The sequence below is a fragment of the Chiloscyllium plagiosum genome, unplaced genomic scaffold, assembly GCF_037043375.1.
Source record: "Chiloscyllium plagiosum isolate Xiang-an unplaced genomic scaffold, Cpla_swu_hap1 HiC_scaffold_21, whole genome shotgun sequence".
Lineage (NCBI taxonomy): Eukaryota > Metazoa > Chordata > Chondrichthyes > Orectolobiformes > Hemiscylliidae > Chiloscyllium > Chiloscyllium plagiosum.
Window position 1 is genome coordinate 8,515,966 of NW_028270159.1, and position 26,322 is coordinate 8,542,287.

General features: G+C 48.1%; 2 protein-coding genes across 3 annotated transcripts in view; one reads left to right on the plus strand and one right to left on the minus strand.

The window, feature by feature from the left end:
• nup214 (nucleoporin 214) overlaps positions 1-10,147 on the plus strand; it is a 188,923-nt gene extending 178,776 nt beyond the window's left edge. The window contains exon 37 of one of the 2 annotated variants that reach the window (XR_015760678.1): positions 9,052-10,147. The gene's annotated coding sequence lies outside the window, so the exon portion shown is untranslated. The remainder of the gene's footprint in view (positions 1-9,051) is intronic. The other variant, XR_015760677.1, reaches the window with a different exon arrangement.
• Positions 10,148-11,384: 1,237 nt separating this feature from the next.
• Positions 11,385-26,322, minus strand: part of fam78ab (family with sequence similarity 78 member Ab) — a 31,815-nt gene continuing 16,877 nt past the window's right edge. Inside the window, exon 2 of the mRNA XM_043720553.2 lies at positions 11,385-12,445. Within this exon, the coding sequence (XP_043576488.1) occupies positions 11,920-12,445 (526 nt within the window). The 3' untranslated portion in view covers positions 11,385-11,919. The remainder of the gene's footprint in view (positions 12,446-26,322) is intronic.

Genomic DNA, 26,322 nt, shown 5'->3' on the forward strand with positions numbered 1-26,322 from the left:
GTGTGTGTGGGTGTGTAGGGTGTGGGTGTGTGTAGGGGTGTGTGTGAGTAGGGTTTGTGTGTGTGGGTGTGTGTTAGGATGGGTGTGTGGGTGTAGGGTTTGTGTGGGGGTGTGTCTGTAGGGTGTGTGTGTTTGTATGTGTGTGTGGGGGGGCGTGTGTGTGTGTGTGTAGAGTGTGGGTGTCGGTGTGTGTGTGTAGGGTGTTTGTGTGTGTGTCGGGGTGTGTGTGTAGGGTGTGTGTGTGGGGGGGGGTTGTGTGTGTGTGTGGGTTGTGTGTGTGGGTGTGTGTATGTGTGTAGGGTGTGTGTGTGGGTGTGTGTATGTGTGTAGGGTGTGTGTGTGGGTGTGTGTATGTGTGTAGGGTGTGTGTGTTTGTACAGGGTGTGTGTGTGTAGGGGGTGTGTGTGTGTGTGTAGGAGGTGTGTGTTTGTGTGTGGGGGGAGTGTGTGGGGGGGGTGTGTGTGTGGGGGTGTGTGTGTGTGTAGGGGGTGTGTGTAAGGGCGGGTGTGTGTAGGGGTTTGTGTGTGTGTAGGGTGTGTGTATGGTGTGTGTGTGCGCGTGTGTAGAGGGTGTGTGTGTGTATGTAGGGGTTGTATGTGGGGTGTGTGTGTGTAGGGTGTGTGTGTGGGGGGGTTTGTGTGAGGGTGTGTGTGTGTGTGTAGGTGTGTATGTGTAGGGTGTGTATGTGGGTGTAGGGTGTGTGTGTAGAGTGTGGGTGTGTGTGTAGGGTGTGTATGTGTAGGGTGTGTCTGTGAGTGTGGGTGTGCATGTGTGTAGGGTGGTGTAGGGTGTTGGTGTGTGTATGTGTAGGTGTGTGTGTAGGGTTTGTGGGTGTGTAGGGTGTGTATGTGTAGGGTGTGTCTGTGAGTGTGGGTGTGCGTGTGTGTGTGTAGGGTTTGTGTGTGTGTGTAGGGTTTGTGTGTGTGTGTAGGGTTTGTGTGTGTGTGTAGGGTGTGTGTGTAGGGTTTGTTAGTGTGTGGGTGTGTGTGTGTGTAGGGTTTGTGTGTGTGGGTGTATGTGTGTGGGGGGTGTAGGGTGTGTGTGTAGGATGTGTGTGTGTGGGTGTATGTGTGTAGGGTTTGTGTGTGAGGGTGTGTGTGTGTAGGGTGTGTTTATGTGTGTAGAGTGTGTGTGTATGTGGGTGTGTGTGTGTATGTGAAGGGTGTGTGTGTGGGTATGTATGTGGGTGGGTGTGTATGTGTTTGTCGGTGTGTGTGGGTGTCGGTGTGTGTAGGGTGTGTGTGTGTGTAGGGTGTGTGTGTGTGTAGGCTGTTTGTGTGAGTTTGTGGGGGGAGTGTGTGTGTGATTGGGGGTTGTGTGTAAGGTGTGTGTGTTTGTGTGGGGGGGTTGTGTGTGGGGGGTGTATGGCTGTGTGTGTGTAGGGTGTGTGTTTGTGTAGGGGGTGTGTGTAGGATGTGTGTGTGTTTGTGTGGGTGGGTGTGTGTGTGTTTAGGGTGTGTGGGTGTATGTGTAGGTTGTGTCTGTAGGGTGTGGGTGTGTGTGTGTAGGGGTGTGTGTAGGGTTTGTGTGTGTGGGTGTGTGTTAGGATGTGTGTGGGTGTGTGTTAGGATGTGTGTGGGTGTGTGTAGAGCTTGTGTGGGCGTGTGTGTAGGGTGTGTGTGTGTTTGGGTGTGTGTGTGGGGGGAGGTGTGTGGGTGTGTATGTGTGGGTGTGTGTGTGTGTAGGGTGTGTATGTGTGGGTGTGTGTGTGTGTAGGGTGTGTATGTGTGGGTGTGTGTGTGTGTAGGGTGTGGGTGTCGGTGTGTGTGTGTGTAGGGTGTGTGTGTGTGGGTGTGTGTGTTTGTGTGTGGGTGTGTGTGTTTGTGTGTGGGTGTGTGTGTTTGTGTGTGGGTGTGTGTGTTTGTGTGTGGGTGTGTGTGTTTGTGTGTGGGTGTGTGTGTTTGTGTGTGGGAGTGTGTGTTTGTGTGTGGGAGGTGTGTGTGTGTGTGGGTGTGTGTGTATGTGTGTAGGGTGTGTGTGTTTGTGTAGGGTGTGGGTGTGTGTGTGTAGGGGGTGTGTGGGTATATGTGTGTGTGGAGGGGGTGTGTGTAGGGGGTGTATGTGTGTGGGGTATGTGTGTGGGGCGTGTGTGTGTAGGGTGTGTATAGGGTGTGTGTGTGGGTGTGTGTGTGTAGGGGGTGTATGTGTGTGGGGTATGTGTGTAGGGTGTGTGTCGGGGGGGTGTTTGTGTGGGTGTGTGTGTAGGGTGTGGGTGTGTGTGTGTGTGTGTGTTGGGGGTGTATGTGTGTGGGGTGTGTGTGTGGGGGTGTTTGTGTGTGGGGGTGTGTGTGGGGGGGGTGGGGGGTGTTTGTTTGGGGGTGGGGGGGTGTTTGTGTGGGGGTGGGGTGTGTGTTTGTGTGGGGGTGGGGTGTGTGTGTGTGGGGGTGGGGTGTGTGTTTGTGTGGGGGTGGGGTGTGTGTATGTGGGGTAGGGTGTTTGTGTGCGGGTGGGGTGTGTGTGTATGTGGGGTGGGGTTTGTGTGTGTGGAGGGTGTGTTTGTGTGGGGGTGGGGTTTGTGTATGTGGGGTGGGGGGTGTGTGTGGGGGTGTGTTTGGGTGGGGGTGGGGGGTGTATGTGGAATCGGGTGTGTATGTGGGGGGGTGTTTGTGTGGGGGTGGGGTGTGTATGTGGGGTCGGGTGTATGTGTAGGGGTGTGTATGTGTGGGAGGTGTGTGTATGTGGGGTGGGGTGTGTGTGTGGGGGGTGTGTTTGTGTGGGGGTTGGGCTTGGGGGTGGCGTGGTGTGCGCTCACCTCCACTCAAAAGAAAAACCTTAGTTAGATCTTAAATTAAGAAATGGTAATGTAACGGGGGAAAGCAAATCCTTTGGATACGTCTTATTGGCAAAGATCCAAGATTTTGACAAAGGATGAAAGACTTGTGTTTCTTGATGGCCGAGTGACTTCACTGTATCAGACCTTTTCAGGGCACCTTTCAGCTAATGAGGTGGTCACTGCTGTAATGTAGGGACCCCCCCCGACAGCAGCTTTAACACAGCGAATGGAATGTCAGCTTTTATTTAACCTCCAGACAGATCTGGGCATATAGGTCCAGTGTTGCCTAAAAGTGGTAACACAGCTGGCCGAGGTGATGAAGAAGGCATATGGCATGTTTACCTTCATTAGCCGTGCATGGCGTACAAGAGTTGGTAAACCATGTTGCAGCTAAATAAAATCCTTGTTAGGCCACAGTTGGAGTATTGTGTGCAGTTTTGGTTGCCACACTATCAGAAGGATGTAGAAGCTTGGAGAGAGTGCAGAGAAGGTTCACCAGGATGTTGACTGCTCTCGAGGGCATTGGCTACGAGGAAAGGTTAAAGAGATGAAGGTTAGCATATTCCCCTGGATTTTCTCATAAATATGGTACACCACAAAACTGAGAATTTCTGTAACACATGGCACCTTTTATTGTGGGCGGCATGGTGGCACAGTGGTTAGCACTGCTGCCTCACAGCGCCAAAGACCCGGGTTCAATTCCCGCCTCAGGCGACTGTGTGGAGTTTGCACGTTCTCCCCGTGTCTGCGTGGGTTTCCTCCGGGTGCTCCGGTTTCCTCCCACAGTCCAAAGATGTGCAGGGTCAGGTGAATTGGCCGTGCTAAATTGCCCGTAGTGTCAGGTAAGGGGTAAATGTAGGGGTATGGGTGGATTTCGCTTCGGCGGGTCGGTGTGGACTTGTTGGGCCGAAGGGCCTGTTTCCACACTGTAATGTAATCTAATCTAAATCTAAAACCTTGCGACAGATTTATCTGTCACACTACCAAGGGCTTTCGTGTAGCTGTAACGGTTGGGTTTTACGAGTCCAATATCCAGGGAGGAGGAACTGTAAACGTATGAGCGTTTTGTTTGGGCTGAGTTATTACTATTTATTAGTTTGTTATTGGTTATTTATTTAGTTAAAAGCCAGTTTGGGTTTCTTTTTAATTCTATACTTTTCTATATATGTTTATACATTTGCATATGAGGGCGGGTTGGGGATTTTTAAAAATTATTATTTGTGTTTTTTTGTACTGTTTTGAATTGTATTGTTTTGTACTTGTAATATTTTAAAATCTATTTTTTCAATAAATATATATATAAAAAAAGGACGAGGGTTGCTTTCACTGGAAAGATGGCAGCTGAGAGGAGACCTGATAGCAGTCTACACAATTATGAGAGGCATAGATAGGGTGGACAGTCAGAGGCTTTTCCCCAGGGTTGAAGTTTGAATTACAAGGGGGCACAGGTTCAAGGTGAGAGGGGGGAAGTTTAAGGGAGATGTGCAAGGGACGCTTTTCACAGAGAGTGGTAGAAGCCTGGAAGGCTATGCCAGGAAAGGTGGTGGAAGCAGAAACAGTGGTGACATTTAAGAGGCATCTGGATGGTTACGTGAAGATGGACAGAATAGAGGGATTTGTACCGAATAGGGGCAGAAGGTTTGTATTTTAGTTTAGTTTGGGCATGATGATCGGCACAGGCTTGGAGGGCCGAAGGGCCTGTTTCCGTGCTGTACTTCTCTGTTGTTGTTTGCTCTCTTTGTGTTTCAAAGGGATTGGAGTATAAGAATGGGGTAGTCTTGGTAAAATGACGCAAGGCATTAGTCAGACCAAAGCTGGAGCTGTGTACTGTATTGATCCCTTATTTCAGGAAATGTATACTGACATTGGAGGCAGTCCAGAGAAGGTTCACTCAGCTGATATCAGGAATGGAGGGACTGTCTTAACATTGCAACAGGAGGAGGCCATTCAGCCCCTTGAGCCTGTTTCATCATTCAGTGAGATCATGGCTGCTCCGTGACCCACGCCTGTTCCTATGTTAAAACAGTCTCCCAAATCCGATTGAGTTTTTTGTGGCAGTGACCAAGGTGATTGATGAGGGTTGGGCTGTGGATGGTGTTGACATGAGCTTGACTAAAGCATTTGACAAGGTCCCACTGGGTGGTCCAGGAGATTCAGTCACATGGATCCATGGGAGTTGGTAGTTTGGCTCCAACGTTGACTTGGTCATAGAAATCAGAGGGTAGTTGTGGAGGGATGTTTTTCCTACTGGAGATCTGTGTCCAGTGATGTTCTACAAGGATGAGTGCTGGGAACGCTGTTGCTTATCACATATGTAGATTATTTGGACTGAAAATAATGGTAGTCTGATATATAAGTTTGCGACAAGTGGAGGAGGTGTGGATAGTGAGGAGGGTTGTCACAGGATACAGATCAGTTGGAGAGTTGGGTGGAGAAATGGCAGATGTGGAAGAGTTCCAAACATCTCCCACCCTCCTGAACCGCCTGGCTGTAATTGTCAGACTACATCCCTAGTTCTAGAATCCCCAACCAATGGAAATAATTTATCTTTATCTCTCGATATCTCTAAGACGTGATCAGATCACCCTTTAACCTTCTACATTCAAAGGAAAACAGGCCTCGTTGGTTTAATCTCTCCTCATAGCTTAACTCCTGAAGTTCAGGCAGCATGCTTGTAAATCCAATGTTGTATTCCCTGTATTTGGGAACTAACTAGTTTGTATAACTGCAGCATGACTTCAACATCCTGATATTGTAATCCTCTCGATATAAAGACCAGTATTCCTTTCACTCTATTATGAGAAGCGGTTGAATAAGTTGGGCCTGTACTCAAGGTTCTTCAGGGACATGACAGGGGAAGGTGCGGAGAGGTTGGCGGAGAGTTTAGGACCAGAGGGCATCATCTCAGAGTAAGGAGTCACGATGTGAAGGAATCAAGGGGCAACTTTTCCACACAGAGGGTGGTACGTGTATGGAATGAGCTGCCAGAGGAAGTGGTGGAGGCTGGTACAATTGCAACATTTTATAGGCATCTGGATGGGTATATGAATAGGAAGGGTTTAGAGGGATATGGGCCGGTGCTGGCAGGTGGGACTAAATTGGGTTGGGATATCTGGTCAGCACGATGGGTTGGACTGAAGCTGTACATCTCTATGACTCTATGGCGTTCTTTATCGCAGTGAGCTGTTGGAGCTGGGTCATTAAGTGTAGTCAGGGCTGAGACAGACAGATTTTTAATCTGTAAGGGAATCAAGAGTTATGGGGAAAAGGCAGGGAAGTGGAGTTGAGGATTATGAGATTAGCCATGATGGTTATGGTCTGGCGTATCCCACCGACAGCAGAGAGGTAAATGGGGTGATAATCTGTTCTGGTGGCATTGATTAAATGATAAATATTGATACCAGGACCTCACGGGGAGTTGCCTTGCTCTCCTGGTTTTGTTTATGATTTCCATCCATTGAAAGAGCAGATGCCGTCAGTTGAACGTCACGTCCTGGGGATCAGTTCCTCTGACAGTGTGGCACACCCTCAGCACTGCCATACGAGTGTTGTGTGGAACCTGAATCCAAGCAGCCAGTGTGAACCATTCAGCTGCTGCTCCCATGACAACCGATTGATAACGATTGTTCTGTCACTTCATGTTCTGCTCAGTAACCCCCCTGTTCCAAATAAAGTGTAACTTGCAATCAGCATTGGATTTAATTTTAACGAGTCATTACACGTAGACAGCGTTGGTTGTTGGTTTCCGTTTAAAAACAAAATTCACGTTGGCGTTTTAACGGTGTGTCTCAGAAAACGTTTTGGGGAAATCTGCCAAGTTTTCCGGGTTTTCTGAAGTAGATTGCATTTTGAAATTGTGGGAGCTCACATTTTTCAAGGTTTATTCCCTAGCTGTCATTAAGCTTGGCTTTCAGCTGAGATTGAATGACATGGATAAACAGTAACACTAATCCTCAGAAGGGCAGCTGAGGGAAATGAAGGTGGCACCCACAACATCCCGATGCTCTCCAGATACAGGGGAGCTGCTTAAACTCAGCGTGTTACAAACTCGTCTCTAAAATGGCAGCATAGGGTGTGCCCAGGATTCACAGGCCAGTCAGTGCAACATCAGTGATCGGGGGCCATCATCACAGGGAAAATTCACAGCCATGTGGGCAAAACCAAATAAGGCTTTCTTTCCCCTCCCTTATGGGATGCTTTCAGATCTCACTGGGAAGGCCAGCGATTTCACCCCCCCCCCCACACACACACACCCACCCCCACACACACACACACCCACCCCCACACCCTTTGTGGGCAGTTAAAAATCAGTCACTTTGCTGTGGGTCTGCACTCACAGCTTGTCCAGAAGGGAAGGTATACAGGGTTGGGGGCAGTCCAGAGAAGTTCACTCTCTGATTCCTAGGGATGGAGGGACTGCCTCATGAGGAGAGGTTCATTGGTTGGAGCCAATACCCGTTGGAGTTTAGAAGAATGAGAGGAGACTGGATGTAGGTTTGCTCACTGAGCTGGAAGGTTCATTTTCAGACGTTTCGTCACCATGCTGGGTAACATCTTCAGTGAGCCTCTGGATTAAGCACTGATAGTGTAGCCCACTTTCTGTTTGTATGTCTGAGTTTCTTAGGGTCATTTCCTGTGGGAGGAGACCTTATTGAAACTCACAAGATTCTTCAGCAGTTGGACAGGGGAGACACGGAGAGTTTGTTTCCCCTTTGGGAAGGTCTAGGAGCACAGGGCATCTTTCAGAATAAGGGCTCCCCCATTTAAGATGGAGATGAGGAGGAATTTCTACTCCGAAAGGGGAGTGAATCTGTGGAATTCTCTACCGCAGAGGGCTGGGTCAATCAGGGTATTCAAGGCTGAGACAAACATCTTTAAGCAGTAAGGGAATCAAGGGGAAAAGGCAACAAAGTGGAGTTGAGAATTATCAGATCAAGCACGAGCTCATTGAATGGTGGAGCAGACTCAATGGGCTGAATGGCCTCCTCCTGCTCCTGTGTCTCACTGGCTGGTCGTTAACGGTGACAGATTTCCTTCTCCAAAGGATATTAGCGCATCGGCTCGATGGTAGTTTCATTGAAAGCCACCCCTGAGACTGAGAGGGTGCTGAAAGGATGTTTCTCGTTGTGGTTCGAAATGTTTTCCCTGAGGGACACTGAAGAAGGGTCACTGGGCCTGAAACATTAACTCTGCTTTCCCTCTCCACAGGTGCAGCCAGACCTGCTGAGTTTCTCCAGCGATTCTGGATTTTGTTTCTAATTTCCAGCGTTTTTTTTTAATTCTCAGGGAGTAGTGGCCCCTGTGCCTTCACAGAGTGTAGCTGAGGCAGGGCTGTGGAATATTTTGAAGGCAGATATCGAATTGGATTGACGAGGAGGTGAAAGGTTACAGGGGTAACTGGAATGTTGGGGCTGCGATCAGATCAGCCATCATCTTGTCGATTGGTGCAGCAAGCGAGAGTGACCTTGTGGCTTTCTCCTTCTCCTGATTCATGTGTTTATATGGCCTCCTGCTACCCCTGGCTTAGCCTCTTTACCCATCGCCTAAACAGCACCAAGTCCCATTCACTCGTCACCCACTTACCTACCCCCTTAAAACTCGCATCCTCCTTCTCAAACAGCTTTGTGTGGCCTCACCTTCTTACTCCTGAAGCCACCCATCTCCGTGCCCCTCTGACTCTCTCTCTCTCTCTCTCGATTATCCTCCATTCAAATCACACCACTGACAAGCTGGAATATATCCCCTAAACCTCCATCCTTTCTTACCCTTCCCTCTTTCCCTGAATAAAACCCAGCTTCTGCTATTCTAATCTCTAGGATCTAACTCGACAGTGAAACTCCTTGGAGGGTGCTAACTTTGAGGTGTTGTTGTTGGCAGGCCCAGCATTTGTTGCCTATTCCCACCCCCCCCGGCTCACTTGGTGGGTCTGGAGTCACATGTAGACGAGACTGAGTAAGGACAGCAGCTTTGGTTCTCTGAAGGAAGAGCACGGTGGCTCAGTGGTTAGCACTGCTGCCCCACAGCGCCAGGGACCTGGGTTCAATTCCAGCTCAGGCAACTGTCCGTGTGGAGTTTGCATGTTTTCCCTGTGTCTGTGTGGGTTTCCTCCCACAATCCAGAGCTGTGCAGGTCAGGGTGGATTGGCCATGGGAAATTGCCCATTGTGTTCAGGGATATGCAGGTTAGGTGGGATAGCCATGGGGAAATGGGGGGGGGTCAGTGTTGGGCTGAATGGGCTGCTTCCACACTGTAGGGATTCAATGATTTTAATTGAGCAGGTGGAATTTTTATAACGATTACTGATCACAGAGAAGAGCTTGCCGTTTGCAGCTGGGATTTGAACCCATGGCTCCTGAACAGTATCTGCTGGCTTCCCAGGCTGGCCATGTCGCTGCCGTGTAACTGTCTCCCTGGATATAAATGGGCTGTTGCTGCGGGAGACTGACTTTGTTGTTGAACCCAGATAATTGCTACTTTTTCACCTCAAACAGACTCTTCGTGTCGACACACTGGTTACAAAGGCCCAACAACGCCCCTTCTTCCTCAGGCAGTTGAGAAAGTTTGGCATGATGGCGAATACTCTTGCCAACTTTTATAGGTGTGCCATCGAGAGCATTCTGCCTGGATGTATCACTACCTGGTATGGCAACTGTACCATTCAAGATCGGAGACGGTTACAGAGAGTGGTGAACTCGGCCCGGATAATCACAAAGGCCAACCTCCCATCTATAGAATCCATCTGCCAGGCCCGCTGTTAAGGAAAGGCCGCCAGCATTCTCAAAGACCCATCCCACCCTGGCAATGTTTTCTACAACCTCTACCATCAGGGAGAAGGTACAGAAGCCTGAACACACACACCAGCTGGTTTTGAAACAGTTTCTACCCTACTGTTGTTAGAATACGGAATGGACTCACAAACTCTTCACATTCTCCTGTACCTGTGTTTTTGTTTTTGCCGCTGTTTACCTATTATTTACTATCTATGTGACTTCACTCTGTGATCTGCCTGTATTGCTCACAAAACAAAGCTTTTCACTGTGCCTCGGTACACAGGACAATAAATTCAATTCAATTCAATTCAATTCAAACCCATCTCAACTGTGCAGTGAGGAAATACTGGTGACCGTTAGTGAGAGCCCAGACACTTCTGTTTTTCCTTTTTTTTAATTATCTCTTTCAAAGAGCATTTTCCTTTGTTTTTGTTATGCAGTTTTCACAGCTTCAGATGAAAACAGACCCATCCTAGACTCAAGTGTCAGGGTGTGAGTGTTGCAGTGTATCACAGTATAAGCAACATCCTCCACACACCCAACTCGAAATCATTTGCAAAAATTTTACAGCCACAAGATTCAATAAATAACATTATCGACTTGATTAACCCTTAATACTGTTTGTCTCCTTGGTGCATAATGAGGGGAGCAGCACAGAGACACAAGTCTTGATGCATTACATCATTAGCTACACAATCTGACACATGGGAGACCTCCATCTCAGAAAGAAAATGTGCTGAGTATCTTACCTGTGACAGACTAGCTATCACTTGATGCCTCAGAACTGGGTTTGGTCTGGTCACATTGTCCATGACACATGAGGGCTTTAAGTCCCTCAATGAAGGTTCTCCTGTCAGTGCAGTATCAGACGGGAGACCTGATGGAGGTCTTTAAAACTGACAAGGGTTCCAATAGTGCAGAGAAAGTCAGAGATGTTTCCACGTCCCTTAACAGTCACTAATCTATCCGATCAGGAAGTCAGAAGAAACACCATTCCCCAGAGAGAGTTAGAATGTGGAACCTGCCACCACAGGGGAATCGTTGCACTGAATCGCGTCAATGTATTTATGGACAAGTTGGATAAATGCATGAGGTATAAAGATATAGGTGGATATGCTGATGGTGTGAAATAGGGGAGACCCGCATGGTGTACATGAACAGTGTGTGAGCTGAATGGTCTGCTTCCTAGTTTGTGAATGATGCCCATTTTATGATGAGGATGTGGGGAGGTGGGGACAGTAAAAATCTAATCCAGGAAAGTGCACATGCAAATACAAACAAAACCCAGCAGATATTCCTGCGGTAACTGTGTGGGAGGGGGGGACATTCAGTCCACCTGATCATGTGGGTGTGCACAAGTATGGTCTTCCAACTCAGCCCCAGGCGCCTGGGGTTGGAAAGGTCACCATCCAGATCCCTGGGGGAGGGAGGGGGAGAGAGAGAGAGTTGGGACTCATTAACTGGTAACTACCCAGCTGTAGCACAGGACTTTGAAACTGTGGTAGCTTTGTGTAAATGGAAAAATTACTACTCTCAACAACAACTCCGTAATCCTCCAGAGATTAGTAACGCTGATTTTGGACAACTGAGGTGAATTTTGGTTTGACCGAGTTGATCATTTAGTTGAAACCCGTGGACATGGTCATGTTGAATAGGGCAGCAGGTTCGAGGGGCCAAATGGCCTACTCCTGCTCCTACTGTCTGTGTTGCTATGGTCACCATTTATTAAATTCTGAAGTGATAATGATATTGACGAGATTCCCCTGTTTTGTGCAACCTCCTTATTTATACTGAAACAATTCAGGGTTACATGTGAGAAAACAGTCTGGAGATGAAACAGGCTGGTTTGCAGTTGTATATTGCAGCTTATTAAAGAGACAGCGTTCAGTCTATGCTCACGATGAAATGCTTTGACCCACTTTTCTCTTAAGGCAAACATTTGCAATGAGATGTTTTCGCTAACTTAAGGCAGCATGGCAAGAAGAGGTTTGTCTTTTACAAAAAAAAACAAATAAAATCGCAAAGGTTCATGTTCAAGTGCAGTTCCAGTTTGAGACAGGATATTGAAGTGAAGTTTTGTGGGGTTGTGCAGTGCGTTGTTGAAGAGAGCAGACGGGGCAGAGGAAGACTCTTTGTGATGAGCTGATCCCACAGTGCGATGGCCTTTTGTTTGAGCTGAGTTAACCAATCGTGTTGCAGCACAGTGACGGTCTCCGCACACCCCGACAACCGTTTCCAGGTCAAGGTAGAATGGTTGTATTTCTGTGCGTCAAGACGTGTCGCTTTGGGGACCTCTGTTACCGCCCCCACCCTACCACTGCCCTCTCCGTGATGTCCGACCTGAGCCGAATCATTCGCTAGCGATTGTGGCGCCTGTCAGATTTTCGGGGGGATGACCACTTCGGGCTGCCCTCCCGTGGGCCGCCACATTAAGACCTGGGCGTCGTTGGCGTTCGGTTTCCTCAGGGCGTTGGGAGCAATGGGCTCGTTCCTGTTGAGGATCAAGGGGGTCTCCTGCTCGATGGGCTCCAGCAGCACGGCCCGCTCCCCCAGCGTTTTGCTGGGATCCACGGCGATGTGAAGCTTCATCCTCCACTTGATGGTCTGCAGAACGATGATTTCCCCCGTGCCCATGTTGGAGGCCACCAGCCATGTGGTGAAGCTTTGGTCCCTCATGATGCTGGTGAGCTGGGGGGTGTTCGACCTACTGACTGGCACAGCCCATGTCACACTGGGGTAGAAGTTATCGTTCATGCTGACCGTAAAGCGCACCTCCCTTTTGGTGGGCCCCACTATGGTGTGGGTTTCCGTGGTGTTCCCGTACCAGGGGTAGTTCACTCCATCAGAGTCACTTATTGCCAAAATATTCCCTTCTCTTAGATCAGGCAGCTCCCAACTGGACCTTTCAAAAGAAACAAAATTTGAAAATGCTAGATCACGTACAAAATCTTAACTCTATTTGATGCTATGAGTCTCTACTGATGAATGCTAATGGAATCAGAGATGGTTACAAAACAGGAACAGGCCTATCAGCCAGTCCAGACTGTGCCAGCCAGGAACAAGCAGATCACCGTTCCAATCCCGGGGTTCCAATCCCGGCCTTTCCCATCCCGGCCTTTCCCATCCCGACCGTTCCAATCCCGACCGTTCCAATCCGGGCCGTCCCAATCCCGGCCGTCCCAATCCGGGCCGTCCCAATCCGGGCAGTCCCAATCCCGACCGTTCCAATCCCGGCCGTCCCAATCCCAACTGTTCCAATCCCGACCGTCCCAATCCCGACCGTCCCAATCCCGACCGTCCCAATCCGGGCCGTCCCAATCCCGACCGTTCCAATCCCGGCCGTCCCAATCCCAACTGTTCCAATCCCGACCGTCCCACTCCCGACCGTCCTAATCCCAACCGTCCCAATCCCAACCGTCCCAATCCCAACCGTCCCAATCCCGACCGTCCCAATCCCGACCGTCCCAATCCGGGCCGTCCCAATCCCGACCGTTCCAATCCCGGCCGTCCCAATCCCAACTGTTCCAATCCCGGCCGTCCCAATCCCGGCCGTCCCAATCCCGACTGCTCCAATCCCAGCCGTTCCAATCCCGGCTGTCCCAATCCCGACTGTTCCAATCCCAGCCGTTCCAATCCCGGCCGTCCCAATCCCGACTGTTCCAATCCCGGCCGTCCTAATCCCGACCGTTCCAATCCCGGCCGTTCCAATCCCGACTGTCCCAAACCCGGCCGTTCCAATCCCGGCTGTCCCAATCCCGACTGTTCCAATCCCAGCCGTCCCAATCCCAGCCGTCCCAATCCCGACTGTTCCAATCCCAGCCGTCCCAATCCCAGCCATTCCAATCCGAGCCATCCCAATCCCGACTGTTCCAATCCCAGCCGTCCCAATCCCGACTGTTCCAATCCCAGCCGTCCCAATCCCAGCCATTCCAATCCAAGCCATCCCAATCCCGACTGTTCCAATCCCGGCCGTCCCAATCCCAACTGTTCCAATCCCGGCCGTCCCAATCCCGGCTGTTCCAATCCCGGCCGTCCCAATCACGACTGTTCCAATCACGACTGTTCCAATCACGACTGTTCCAATCACGACTGTTCCAATCACGACTGTTCTAATCCCAGCTGTTCTAATCCCAGCTGTTCCAGTCCCAGCCGTTCCAATCCCTACTGTTACAATCCCAGCCGTCCCAATCCCGACCGTTCCAATCCTGGCCGTTCCAATCCCGGCCGTCCCAATCCCGACTGTTCCAATCCCGGACGTCCCCATCCCGACTGTCCCAATCCCGACTGTTCCAATCCCGACTGTTCCAATCCCAGCCATCCCAATCCCGGCCGTCCCGATCCCGGACGTCCCGATCCCGGCCGTCCCGATCCCGGCCGTCCCGATCCCGGCCGTTCCGATCCCGGCCGTTCCAATCCGGGCTGTTCCAATCCCGACCATTCTAATCCCGACCATTCCCATCCGTGCCGTTGTAATCTCCCAAGTCTTTGCTCTCTTGCATTGTCAGAGTAACAGTGGGGTCAGCAGGGGTCTGTGCCCCTCTAGGCACTTTGTTTTGGCTGAGGCACAGTTGAGCTCCACCCCCCCCCGCCGCCTCAAGGACCATAATTGGGGCCTACACTGTTCTCATGTTGACAGTGTCAGGGGTTTATAGGAAACAGCTCCTGAGCGTGGATGTGAGAGTTCTGGAGAAAATCCAGGAGAGACAGTCTGCATGCTTGCTGGAAAAAAGGTAGGACGCTGAGAGGAGGGAGATTTAAAAAGGATTTAAAATGTTTTTTTAACACAGAGGGTGGTTTTCGTGAGGAATGAACTTCCAGAGCAAGTGGTGGTTGTGGGTACAATTATAACGTTTAAAAGACATTTGGATAAGAACATGAATAGGAAAGGTTTGGAGGGATATGGGCCAGGAGCAGGCAGCTGGGAGTGGTTTAGTTTGGGATTACAGACTGGTTGGACGGAAAGGTCTGTTTCCGTCCCGTGTGACTCTGTGACAGTCACGTGAGCAGGTCAGAGACGCTGAGGTGGCTCTTATCCCCAGGGGGGACTCCGATAAGATTTGACAGAATTGTGAGACACGCGAACAAACTGTTTCCGATAGCTGAATGGGCGATAATCAAATGTAAATCAATTGGCAGAAACAGGTAGGAAGAGATAACATGAGGAGGTTTTCACACAATGCGGGGAGAGGGCCTCGAATACACTGCCTGAGAAGGAATTGAAACCGATTTCAGTAGTGGGTTTCAACATGGAATCTGCTAAAATATTGATGGCAGAATATGGGAGGAGAGCGGGGCGAATTGGACTACTGTTTGAAACAGCCAGTATAGACCAGTGGGCCAAATGGCCTTATTCGCTGCTGTAATATCCTGTGGAAAGTGTTAAAGAGAGTTGGGCTGGGGCAAACAAGCCAGCGGTCCCTGGCTGGGTTGACTGGGTCATGGCCAGGAGCAGATATTACCCTGCCCTCACAGAACTGTTGTTGGGGAAAAGGGCAGAATGGAGGGGTGGGGGAAGCAGGGAGGAACAGAGTGCTTAAGCAACTGGTGTTGAAGAGGACAGGATGGGCGAGGAGGATACAGCAATGTAGCAAGCTGCAATTCCCACTGTGTCACATATTCCTGGTGTCCCTGTCATACAGTATACCATTCCCATCCCCTGCTTATACAAAGAATACTGAGTTTCTCAATTGGACCTCAAATATTCCATGGCACTGTAAGAGAGGAGGCCAGTGGAGATCCACTCAGTACCCCAGGCCCAAAAATAAACAACACGGTCATTTAGGGAAATGTAGGAAAGGAGGAGGCCATTCAGCCCCTCAAGCCTGTTCTAGCAGTGAATGAGATCGTGGCTGATTAAAGCCACATCCCTCCCTTCACTTTCGTACCTTCACTTAACGAAGATTTATCCATCTCAAATTTAAAACCAACAACTGGTCCAGCATCCACTGCCCTTTATGGGAGAGAGTTCCAAATCTCTCCCAGCCTGTGTGTGTAGAGGTGCTTCCTAACATCTCTCCTGAATGGTCTGGCCCAAACTCTCAGACTAGACACTGGAAATAATTTATCTACCTTGTCTTTTCCTGTTGATATGTTGAAGACTTTGATCAGATCACCCCTTAATGTTTTAAATCAAGAGAAAACAGGCCTAATTTGTTTAATCTCTTTTCATAACTGAACTCCTTGTAAACCTACACTGTACTCCCTCCAAAGCCAATACATCTTTCCTAAGGTGTGGTACCTGGACCTACTCATGTTACTGCAGGTCGGGTATAACCAGGGGTTGTGTATAACGGTAGCATATCTTCTGCATCCTTATATTCCAGTGCCCTAGATATTAATCCCAGCATCCCATTAGCTTTATTTTCTACACCTGTTCAAGACATTTTAAACATCGATGCACCTGAACCCCCAGGTCTCTCTGGATACCCACAATGTTTAACTCCAGACTGTTTCAAAAGTACCTTGGTCTATCTATCCATTCTTGGTCCAAGGTGGGTAATCTCACACAGTGCCACCATTGAACTCCATCTGCCACAGTTTGGCCCATTCACTTAGCATGAAGTTATAAAAAAAATAACAATAAACGAACATCCACACTATCTGTAATGCTGCCTAACTTTGTGTCATCAGCAAGTTTGGATATGTGGTTTTCTTTGTCGTTATCTAAGTCACTAATAAGCCATGTTGAGGCCCTATCACAGATCCTTGTTGGACGTCATTGCTGTTTCCTAGGATGTTGTGAGCAAATTGACTGTTGTGTTTCCCTATAAGCTGACAGTAATTACACTTTAAAGTGGCTCCATTGGCTGGAGAGTGCTGTGGAATGTTCTGAGGTTGCGTAATGCACTACCTTAATGTCACAATGTTACCTGAATGTTTGTGTGTGCGTGTGCGTGCGCGCGCGCGCGCACGTTGTGGGGGAGTTGCCAGCAGTATCGCTCACTCCCTCTGGGGAAAGGGTTAAAGTCCCACCTCATGGCCCTGATGCTCTGTGTCCATGGCCAAACAAGCTGATCAAAAATCATTACAAATATCACCATGTCACACCACAGGAAATGACATCACCACAGGAGATGACATCACCAACCCAAAGAAACACAAACACATAAATAGAAAGCAGGAGTTGTCAGCAGTGCTTCGCCAGGAGAGAAGATGTTACCTAGTTATGGTGACAAAATGTCTGGAAATGAACCTTCCCGCTCAGCGAGCAAACCTACATCCAGAATCTCAACCTGAGCTACAAATCTTCTCAAACCTTGGTAACAGGAAAAGATGTTTGTATGGAGGCCTGAAATGAATTGGTTTGAATTTTGTTGTCACATGTACCGAGGTACAGTGAAAAGTTTTGTTTTGCGAGTGGTACAGGCAGGTCATACCATACAAGGACGTACAGACCATAGGGTGTTTAAACAGAGCAAGGCATACAGGGTTAGGGCCGCACAGGACGTGCACAAAAGCAAGATCAACATTGAATTTGAAGTGAGACAGGTCCATTCAGCAGGCTATTAACATACCCCTCACTGGTGCCTCTGTTTGAATCGCCAGTTTAGTAAATCCCACATGGTCAATGCCAAGATCCTGAGAAGTGCACACTATCGCATGTTCCTGTGTTTTGTAATATTCAGGTCAAAAACACATCCATATGGTGCAGCTCCCCACTCACTGGCTCTGGGTTAGGGCACGAGTGTTCCCTTTCTGTCGATCGTTGAGAGTTTTTCTGAACAATAAGCATCTTTCCCAAAAAGTAATGTAATAATCAGTTGGAGGTTTGATGTTACTGTGAAGCACTAATAGATTTGCTCTCCTGTATTAGATAAACTATGCCTATGGTTCTGTTGACTCCGGAATAAACTGAATGCCAAGTTGGTGATTAGTTAAGGATGGACAGATTGTAATAAATCTCGACATTTCTTTAATGTGGGCTTCCAGTCTGCAGCTGCACATTTGTTTGCTGCTGCATCAGCTATGGGTCTAATCCTCATGGGTTGTGCCAATGAATGAAAGAACAAACTTGCATTTATATACTGTCTTTCATGACCAAGGAAGCTTGTATGAAAATGTAGTCACCATACTAGTGCAGGAAGCCACAAGAAGCTGTGAGCTGTGGGATTCCCAGATGTACACACTTTTAACAGGATGTTGGTTGAGGGTGAGGCTGCCAGGGAGCCTGCTATTTGTCAAAGACCATCAAAGTCCTCCCTGGGGGAGACAGACAAGGCCTCCCTCTGGTAGCAGCCTCAATAAAGCAGCTCTGAGTGGGCGCCTGGATGTGAGGCTGTGGGATTTGAACCCCTGAATGTGTCACTCGGCTGATGGAGAAGCTGGATAAATATAGGCATGTGGGAGAAAGGAATTGGATAACGGGTGAGATGAAATGCAATAATAAGAAGCTCATGTTAAGCAAGAGGGTGTTGGGCTGAATGGTCTGTTGCTTTCCAGTTATCTAAATAATTCTAGCCCACGGGCTGCGAGTGTTTAACAGTAATACACTGTCGTAGGTATCTGCAAAAACCACATGGAAATGTGGACAGATTTCTCCCATCTGCTTCTGATTTAGCAGAGAAATCGCTAGGAGTCAAGGTTCCTGGTAAGTGTCATGGTGAGGTCTCTCTAAAGGACCTGATTAGATCAAATCCTTGTTTCTCAGTGTGGCTGAGCTGGCCTGGTCATCCTGTGTGTACTCTCAGTCCCAGCTGCTGCTGGCTAATTCACTGGGAATGCAGGCTGGCCTCATTAGGCAGTGTTCCAGCAATACCGTGTCACACTCGGAAAGTGATCGTTATTATCTGTACAACATGTGCAGAAGCAGATTGAACCAACCCCGGGGCAGGTTGTGTCGGTACCACTCCAGGCAGCTAGCTCAGTTGGCTGGATGGCTGGTTTGTGATGCAGTGTGGGTTCAATCCCCACCCTGAGATGTGGTAACCCTCAGTGTCTCTCTCTAACCAGAGTTTCTCTGTGGTCCTCTTGGACAATGGTGAGTTTAACTGTATTTTTACTTTTTACTTATCCACTTGTGTGGATAAACAAGTGCTGGCTTTGTTCATCTTGCATAAACCTAGCAGATAATCCACCCCCACCCTCAGAGTGGGGCATTATCCCTCAGTTTGCGTCCCCCATTAAACCTGACCTGCAGGACAGACTCCCACCCCCCCACACAACAAAGCCTCACATTTTTCGTATTTTCCACTAGTGCTGCCCAACACCTTTCTCAGCCGAGACAGATGAGCAAGGTCCTACAAACAGCGATCCCCATCGCGAGCGGATAATCTGGTGAGCTGGAAGGTTTGTTCCTAGATGTTTCGTCACCATGCTGGGTAACATCATCAGTGAGCTTCTGAACAATCTTCACTGGAGGCTCACTGATGATGTTACCCAGCATGGTGACGAAACATCTAGGAACAAACCTTCCAGCTCACCAGATTATCCGCTCGCGATGGGGATCGCTGTTTGTAGGACCTTGCTCATCTGTCTCGGCTGAGAAAGGTGTTGGGCAGCACTAGTGGAAAATACGAAAAATGTGAGGCTTTGTTGTGTGGGGGGGTGGGAGTCTGTCCTGCAGGTCAGGTTTAATGGGGGTTTGTTTTCAGACGTTTCGTCACCATGCTGGGTAACATCATCAGTGAGCCTCCAGTGAAGATTGTTCAGAAGCTCACTGATGATGTTACCCAGCATGGTGACGAAACGTCTGAAAACAAACCTACCAGCTCAGTGAGCAAACTTACAAGCTGATCCATAACCTGAGCTACAAATCTTCTCCAAAATCACAAGCAGATAATCTATTTCTGCCCTTGCTCCTTCAATTTTGTATGTTTAGTCTTTTGTGAAGTTTATTAAAGGGTTAAGCACCGGGAGAACTATCCCGTCTCCTATGGAATAATTTCAGGGATGGTTTTCCAACCAGCCCGGAGAGCGATGGCTTCATGTTTAGTCAGTGTTTGCGATATGACAGCACTTCCACAGTGGTGCACATGGTGGCAGTCCACAATCCAGAGTCTCCAAAGTGGGTCTTACAAACTCAGAAGCTTCTGATTTGGCAGGTGCTGACTGAGGTCACACAGCACCGTGGAAAATGTAAGATGAGTTAGTAAGAAGTCAGGTGGCACTATTCCAGACACCTGATGCTGTCAGGGGACTGCAGTGATCATCATTACTGCCTCGCTGCACACACACACATACACACACACACACACACACACACACACGTATAGACACACACACACGCACAGACACATACACATACCCACGCACACATACACAGACACACACACAGACACACATACACATACACACACACACAGACACACGTATAGACACACACACACAGACACACACGCACAGACACACATATAGACACACACACACGCACAGACACATACACACACCCACGCACAGACACACGCACACATACACAGACACACACACAGACACACATACACACACACACAGACACACGTATAGACACACACACACATACACACACACACACACACGCACAGACACACATATAGACACACACACACGCACAGACACATACACACACCCACGCACAGACACACGCACACATACACAGACACACACACAGACACACATACACACACACACAGACACACGTATAGACACACACACACATACACACACACACACACGCACAGACACACACACAGACACACATATAGACACACACACACGCACAGACATATACACAGACACACGCACACATACACAGACACACACACAGGCGCACAGACACACACACAGGCGCACAGACACACACACAGGCGCACGCACACACTGACACGCACAGACACACGCACAGACACACAGACTCGCACACAGACACACACAAACACACACACATAGACACAGACAAACACACGCAAACTCTCACACACACACTCACAGACACACACACTCAGAGACACACACAAACACTCACACACTCTTTCACACACACGCACACCTATACACCCACACACAGACACATTCACGCAGACACAGACATGCATGCACACACACACAGACATATGCACGTGCGTGCGCACACACACACACACACACTCACAAACAAACAGATTCCGGACAGATCACAGCAACTGTCCTCCATTTACAGTTCTGCTGCACACAGAAATACCTAATATTTCCTCCACCTCATATTGCACAACTTTACATTAGTCACGGCATTTGGTTTGGTGTCAAATTGATCAATATTAATATGGATTTGATCAGGAGAGGGGAGGGAGAAGCAAGTCTTTTAATGTTTTTAATACTGAACTTGAGAGACAGCAGCCACCGTTCAGTTCTGGCTATTTTTAACGTCCTTTAGCATCGTTCTAATTCCAGTGCAGCTTCTAGAAAGACTGGCATTTCTTTTCAAAGCCACGTCTGAAATAGTTATAAAGGATTGCATGGCCAATTTATTTTATTGAAAGCGAGGAAGTTGGAGCTGGTGTCTTGGCCAGTATTGATCCCTCATCGTTAACCAGATTAACTAGTGATCATCTCAGTGCTGTTAGTGAGAGCCTGCTCATGAACAGTCTGTGTTTCCCACACAGACAGCAGTGTAACACTCCCTCAGTGCTGCATTGGGAGGGTCAGCATGGTCTCTAGGTTCACATGACAGACCATGACATGGAAATAGACGTTTACACAGTGTCTGACTTAACTGGAATAAATGTTTTGATGAAGTCACAGAATTGTGATCAAAGTACTTGACTCTGGAAATGCAAAACTTTTGGAATGCCTTTGAAAAGTACAACACAGTAGGTGAATGAAAAAATGGAACTCTATTAAAGGGCTCCAGCTGGCGGGAGAGATGGGGAGCAGTTTCTTCTCTCAAATAGTTGTGAACTTTTTCTCACACAGAGCTGCAGGGACAGAGTCCTCATGTATATTTTGGCTGAGGTATAGAGAGTGAGAGAGAGAGAGAGAGAGAGATTAGATTAGATAGATATTGATTCTTGATCAGTTGGGGAATCAAGATTTATGGGAAAATACAAGAAGGTGTTGGGGCCAGTTTGTTAGATATATTCAAGAGGGAGCTGGACACAGCCCTTGTGGTTAAAAGGATCAAGGGAGTATGAGAGAGTGTGGGAGTGAGATACTGGGATTGAATGGTCAGCGATGATCATATTGAATGGTGGGGCAGGCTCAATGGACTGAATGGCCTCCTCTGGTTCCTATTCCTCTGGACTCCCGGTCTCACTGGGAGGTAACAGGTTGGTGTTTCCAAAGGCTCACATTTGGATCCATTACTGTCCACGAAAGTGGAGCTGAGATTACAATCAGGATCAGCTATTGACCACAGAAGAGTACAGCACTGCACAGGCACTTACCACCCTCCGTGTAAAAATCCTGTCTCGCACATCTCCTCACCCCCAGCTTAAACCTGTCCTCCCTCGTATTCCCACTCTGAGTAACCACCCTATCCACGCATTGGATCATCTCATATACCTCAATCAGCTCCCCCCTCAGCCTCCAAGCTGTGATCTTATTGAATGGCGGAACAGGCTTGAAGGGCCGAATGGCCTACTCTGCTGCTAAGACCTATAACGCTGAGAATTTGGAAATCAAGACATGACTTGATCCCATGGTCAGTGTGGATCTGTGAGCTTAGGAGTGAACGGGGAAAGGACGTAGCACAAGATAACACACAGGCAGCAGGTGTTTGGACCATTTTGAGTTTAAAGACACAAAAGTAGAAATTTAACATAGAAAATAGGAGCTGGAGTAGGCCATTCACCTTTTGAGCCTGCCCCACCATTCAGTATGATGATGGCTGACCATGCAATCTCAGTATCCATACTCCCTTGATCCTTTTAACCACAAGCTCCCCCTTGAATGTATCTAATGAACTGGCCCCAACAGCATCCTGTGGAAGACAATTCCACAGTTTCACAACTCTCTGGGTGAAGACATTCTTCCTCATCTCAGACCTGAAAATGGCTTCCCCCTTTATTCTTAGATTGTGACCCCTCGTTATAGAGTTGCCTAACATTGGGAACACACTCCCCGCACCTAGCCTGTCCAGTCCCGTATGGGTCTTCACTGTCAGGTCAGGAATTTGTGGCGTTTGGCATTGTTCAAAACCACAAGAAACCTTCAGGTGCACAAAGAGGCCATTGAGCCCATCGTAACTGTGCCAGCCCTTTTAGAAAGTACCCAAACAGTGCTCATGTCCTCTTTCTCCCACGTAGCCTAACAAAACATTCAAATCTTTCAGGAACATGTCAAATTCCCTTCTGAAAGTGATGACTGAATCCACTTCAGTCAGTGCATCCCACATCATGAACTCAGGGTATTAAATAAAATCTCTTTATAACCTAATTGGAAGAACGTTCTCCTGTTCAAATTATAGGATAGAGGGAAGGCTACACCCAACTCTTCATTAGCGTTCCCAAGGTGATTTGAACCAGTGCACCCTGGGGCCAGCGAGCGTTGCTCAAAATAAAACATCGGATGATCTGGCCGCATTTGTGGGATCCTACTGTGCACAATTTGGCCACCACATTATAACAGTGACTGCGTTTTCAAACAGGCTCCCATTGGCTGCAGTGATTTTGCACTGGCCTCTGGGTAACAAAAGGTGCTGTAGAGAACACGGGTTTTTGTTTGGTCTCACCTGAGATCCCTCCCAGAGAGGGGTCTCAGGGAAAGCAGGCGAACTGCCTGAATGGCCATGGGGACACAGAACTCAGATTGAAGCTTAGGCTCTTGTGCTTTTTTATTAACTCACTGAATGAGGGCATCACTGGCTAGGCCCAGCATTTATTGTCCATCCCTAGTTGCCCAGAGGGCAGTTAAGAATCAACCCCATTGCTGTGGGTCTGGAGTCACATGTAGGCCACACCAGGTAAGGATGGCAGATTTCCTTCCCGAAAGGGCATTAGTGACCCAGATATGTTTTTGCAATAGTGGGTGGCATTCTGCCAGTTTCTTTATGATTGAATTCAAATTTCATGGTCTCCCACACTGGGATTTGAGCCCCTGTCCTCAAAACATTAGCCAAAGAGTTCTGGATTGCTAGTCCAGTGATGTTACCACTGTTCCATCCTTTAACTCTGGTTCAGAAAAAAATTACAAGGATGTTGCCAGGGTTGGAGGGTTTGAGCTATAGGGAGAGGCTGAACAGGCTGGAGCTGCTTTCCCTGGAGCATCAGAGGCTGAGGGGTGACCTTATAGAGGTTTATAAAATCATGAAGGGCATGGATAGGATAAACAGGCAAAGTCTTTTCCCTGGGGTTGGGGAGTCCAGAACTAGAGGGGCATAGGTTTAGGGTGAGAGGGGAAAGATATAAAAGAGACCTAAGGGGCAACGTTTTCACGCAGAAGGTGGTGCATGTATGGAATGAACTGCCAGATGAAGTGGTGCAGCATTTAAAAGGCATCTGGATGAGTACATGAATAGGGAGTGTTTAGAGGGATATGGGCTAAGTACTGGCAAATGGGATATATAGAATATCTGGTCAGCACGGATGAGTTGGATCGAAGGTCTACATCTCTGTGACTCTATGACTGTGTTGCACACTATTGGCTAGTACACACATGATGGATCAAATTACCAACTGCTTGTTAATATTTTTGCTTTTGTCCATTCAATCCCATTTCATTGATGCAACTTTGCTGTGGAAACTGATGCTTTATATTGTCATACAGAGACTGATACTAGACATCAAAAGAAGTATGGTTACCTGGGTGATGGTTACCTGGGTGATGAGGAGATGTCAACATTCCATTGATGTTGTACTCATCACTCAGTCACCACCAGCAATGGCGATGGTAATCTGCTGACTGGTGAGCTGTTTCTGTTTCAGGCATGTCCATTCGTCTCTGCCCAATAACTACCCGCATATAGATAGCATCCCTAATGTTGTACACTATCCCAAAAGTAGTTTCATGGGCGCTTTAATCAGGCAGTGAGACACGCTAAAAGATGTCTATGTGGATGGTGGATGATGGTCAAAGAGGTAGGCTTTTACAAAGGCAGAAAGGGGAAGGAGGGAGATTCAGGGAAAGCTGTGGGCACAGCTGGCCATGGTGGAACGGTTAATATTGTGGGGAGAGGGGTGCTCGAGGTCAGAATTGTAACGGAGAGATCCTGAAGGGTAATGGGGCTGGAGGAGGTGACAAAGAGCAGGGGGATTTGAGAATTTTAAACTGGACTTGGAGTGGATACAGAGCAGCATTTACTCAGGGGCGATGAGTGAATGGGACCGTGCGGGTTTGGTGATGGTCTGGACATGGGCATTGTGTCCAGGACATGGTCTGTTGTTTAATTTTGGGGCAATCAAACTGATTCTGTTGGATCATCATCCTATGCACTTAGTCAGGTCATGGTACTGTTGACAGCTCAACAGAGAAAGTCCAAGGATCTGATCCTCCCCAATTCATTTGTTATATACATGTCTATTTTTGTACAGGATTAGGTTTTAAGGCATTAATTTTGGTTTTGTGGTTCTGATGATGCCACACAGTCTCTCTCCCTTTAGGGACCAACACCCAAGTGGTTTTTACAATCCCTGCTCCTAGGATTAGTCATGACCTCAATCCATCCTCATTTTCTAACATCCATCATTTTGATCGCAGGAAATAGAGTCATGGAGATTGACAGCACAGAAATAGGCCCTTCAGCCCATTGCATCCACAACAACCACCTAACCATTCCAATCCCATTTCCCAGCACTTAGCCTAAAGCCCTGGTATATCTTGGCATTGCAAGATACTTTCTCAATGTCATAGAGTCATACAGTACCAAAACAGACCTTTGACCAGAGGGCTAGCGTGGTTTAGTCAACAGCACCTTGGAGTCAAAACGTTCTGGATTCAGATCCCACTGCAGGTCCTGAAACGTCAAGGCCAGTGCTCCGTTACGGAGGGAGTGCTGCACTGTCAGAGAGACTGCTGCTTCAGATACTAAACTGGTTTCCCTGTCAAATGGGTGTGAGTGACTTCAAAAGAGGTCAGGAGAGTTTGCACTGGCCAATATGTATCTCAACCAACATCACAAGAGCAGATGATCTACATGATATCACGCTGCTGTGGGAGCTTGCTGTGCACACGCTTGGCTGCTCCAAGTTGCTGACAGTACAAGATGGAGAACGGAGAGATGCCTATCTGGTCAGCGTTTTATATAAACGTACTGGTTTGTGTCTTGACAATAACATATCCAAGGGAGGATGTATACAAACGTGTGGCTTTGACAGGGTCAATCCAGAGGGGCTGTTTCCCCTGGTGGGAGAGTCTAGGACCTGAGGGCATTATCTCAGGGTAAAAGGTCACCCATTTAAGACAGAGATGAGGAGGAATTTCTTCCCTCTGAGGGGAGTGAATCTGTGGAATTCCTTCCCATAGAGGGCTATGAAGGCTGGGTCATGAAGTCTATTCAAGGCCGAGGCAGGCAGGATTTTTAATCAGTAAAAGAATGAAGAGTTTTGAGGAAATGGCAGGAAAGTGGAATTAAGGATGATCAGATCAACCACGATCTCATAGAATGACAGTGTAGTTTCAATGGGCTGAATGGCCTAATTTCTTACATCTTACGGTCTTAAAGAAGTGCCACTAACTACCACCGTATGTGGAGATGTTTTGCTTGATTTTCAGTTAGTCCATCGATTTTCATTTCTGGTATTATTTATGATGTGTCTTTCTCATTTTTTTTAAGATTAGATTAGATTACTTTGTGTGGAAACAGGCCCTTCGGCCCAACAAGTCCACACCGACCCTCCGAAGCGCAACCCACCCAGACCGATTCCCCTACATTTACTCCTTCACCTAACGGTA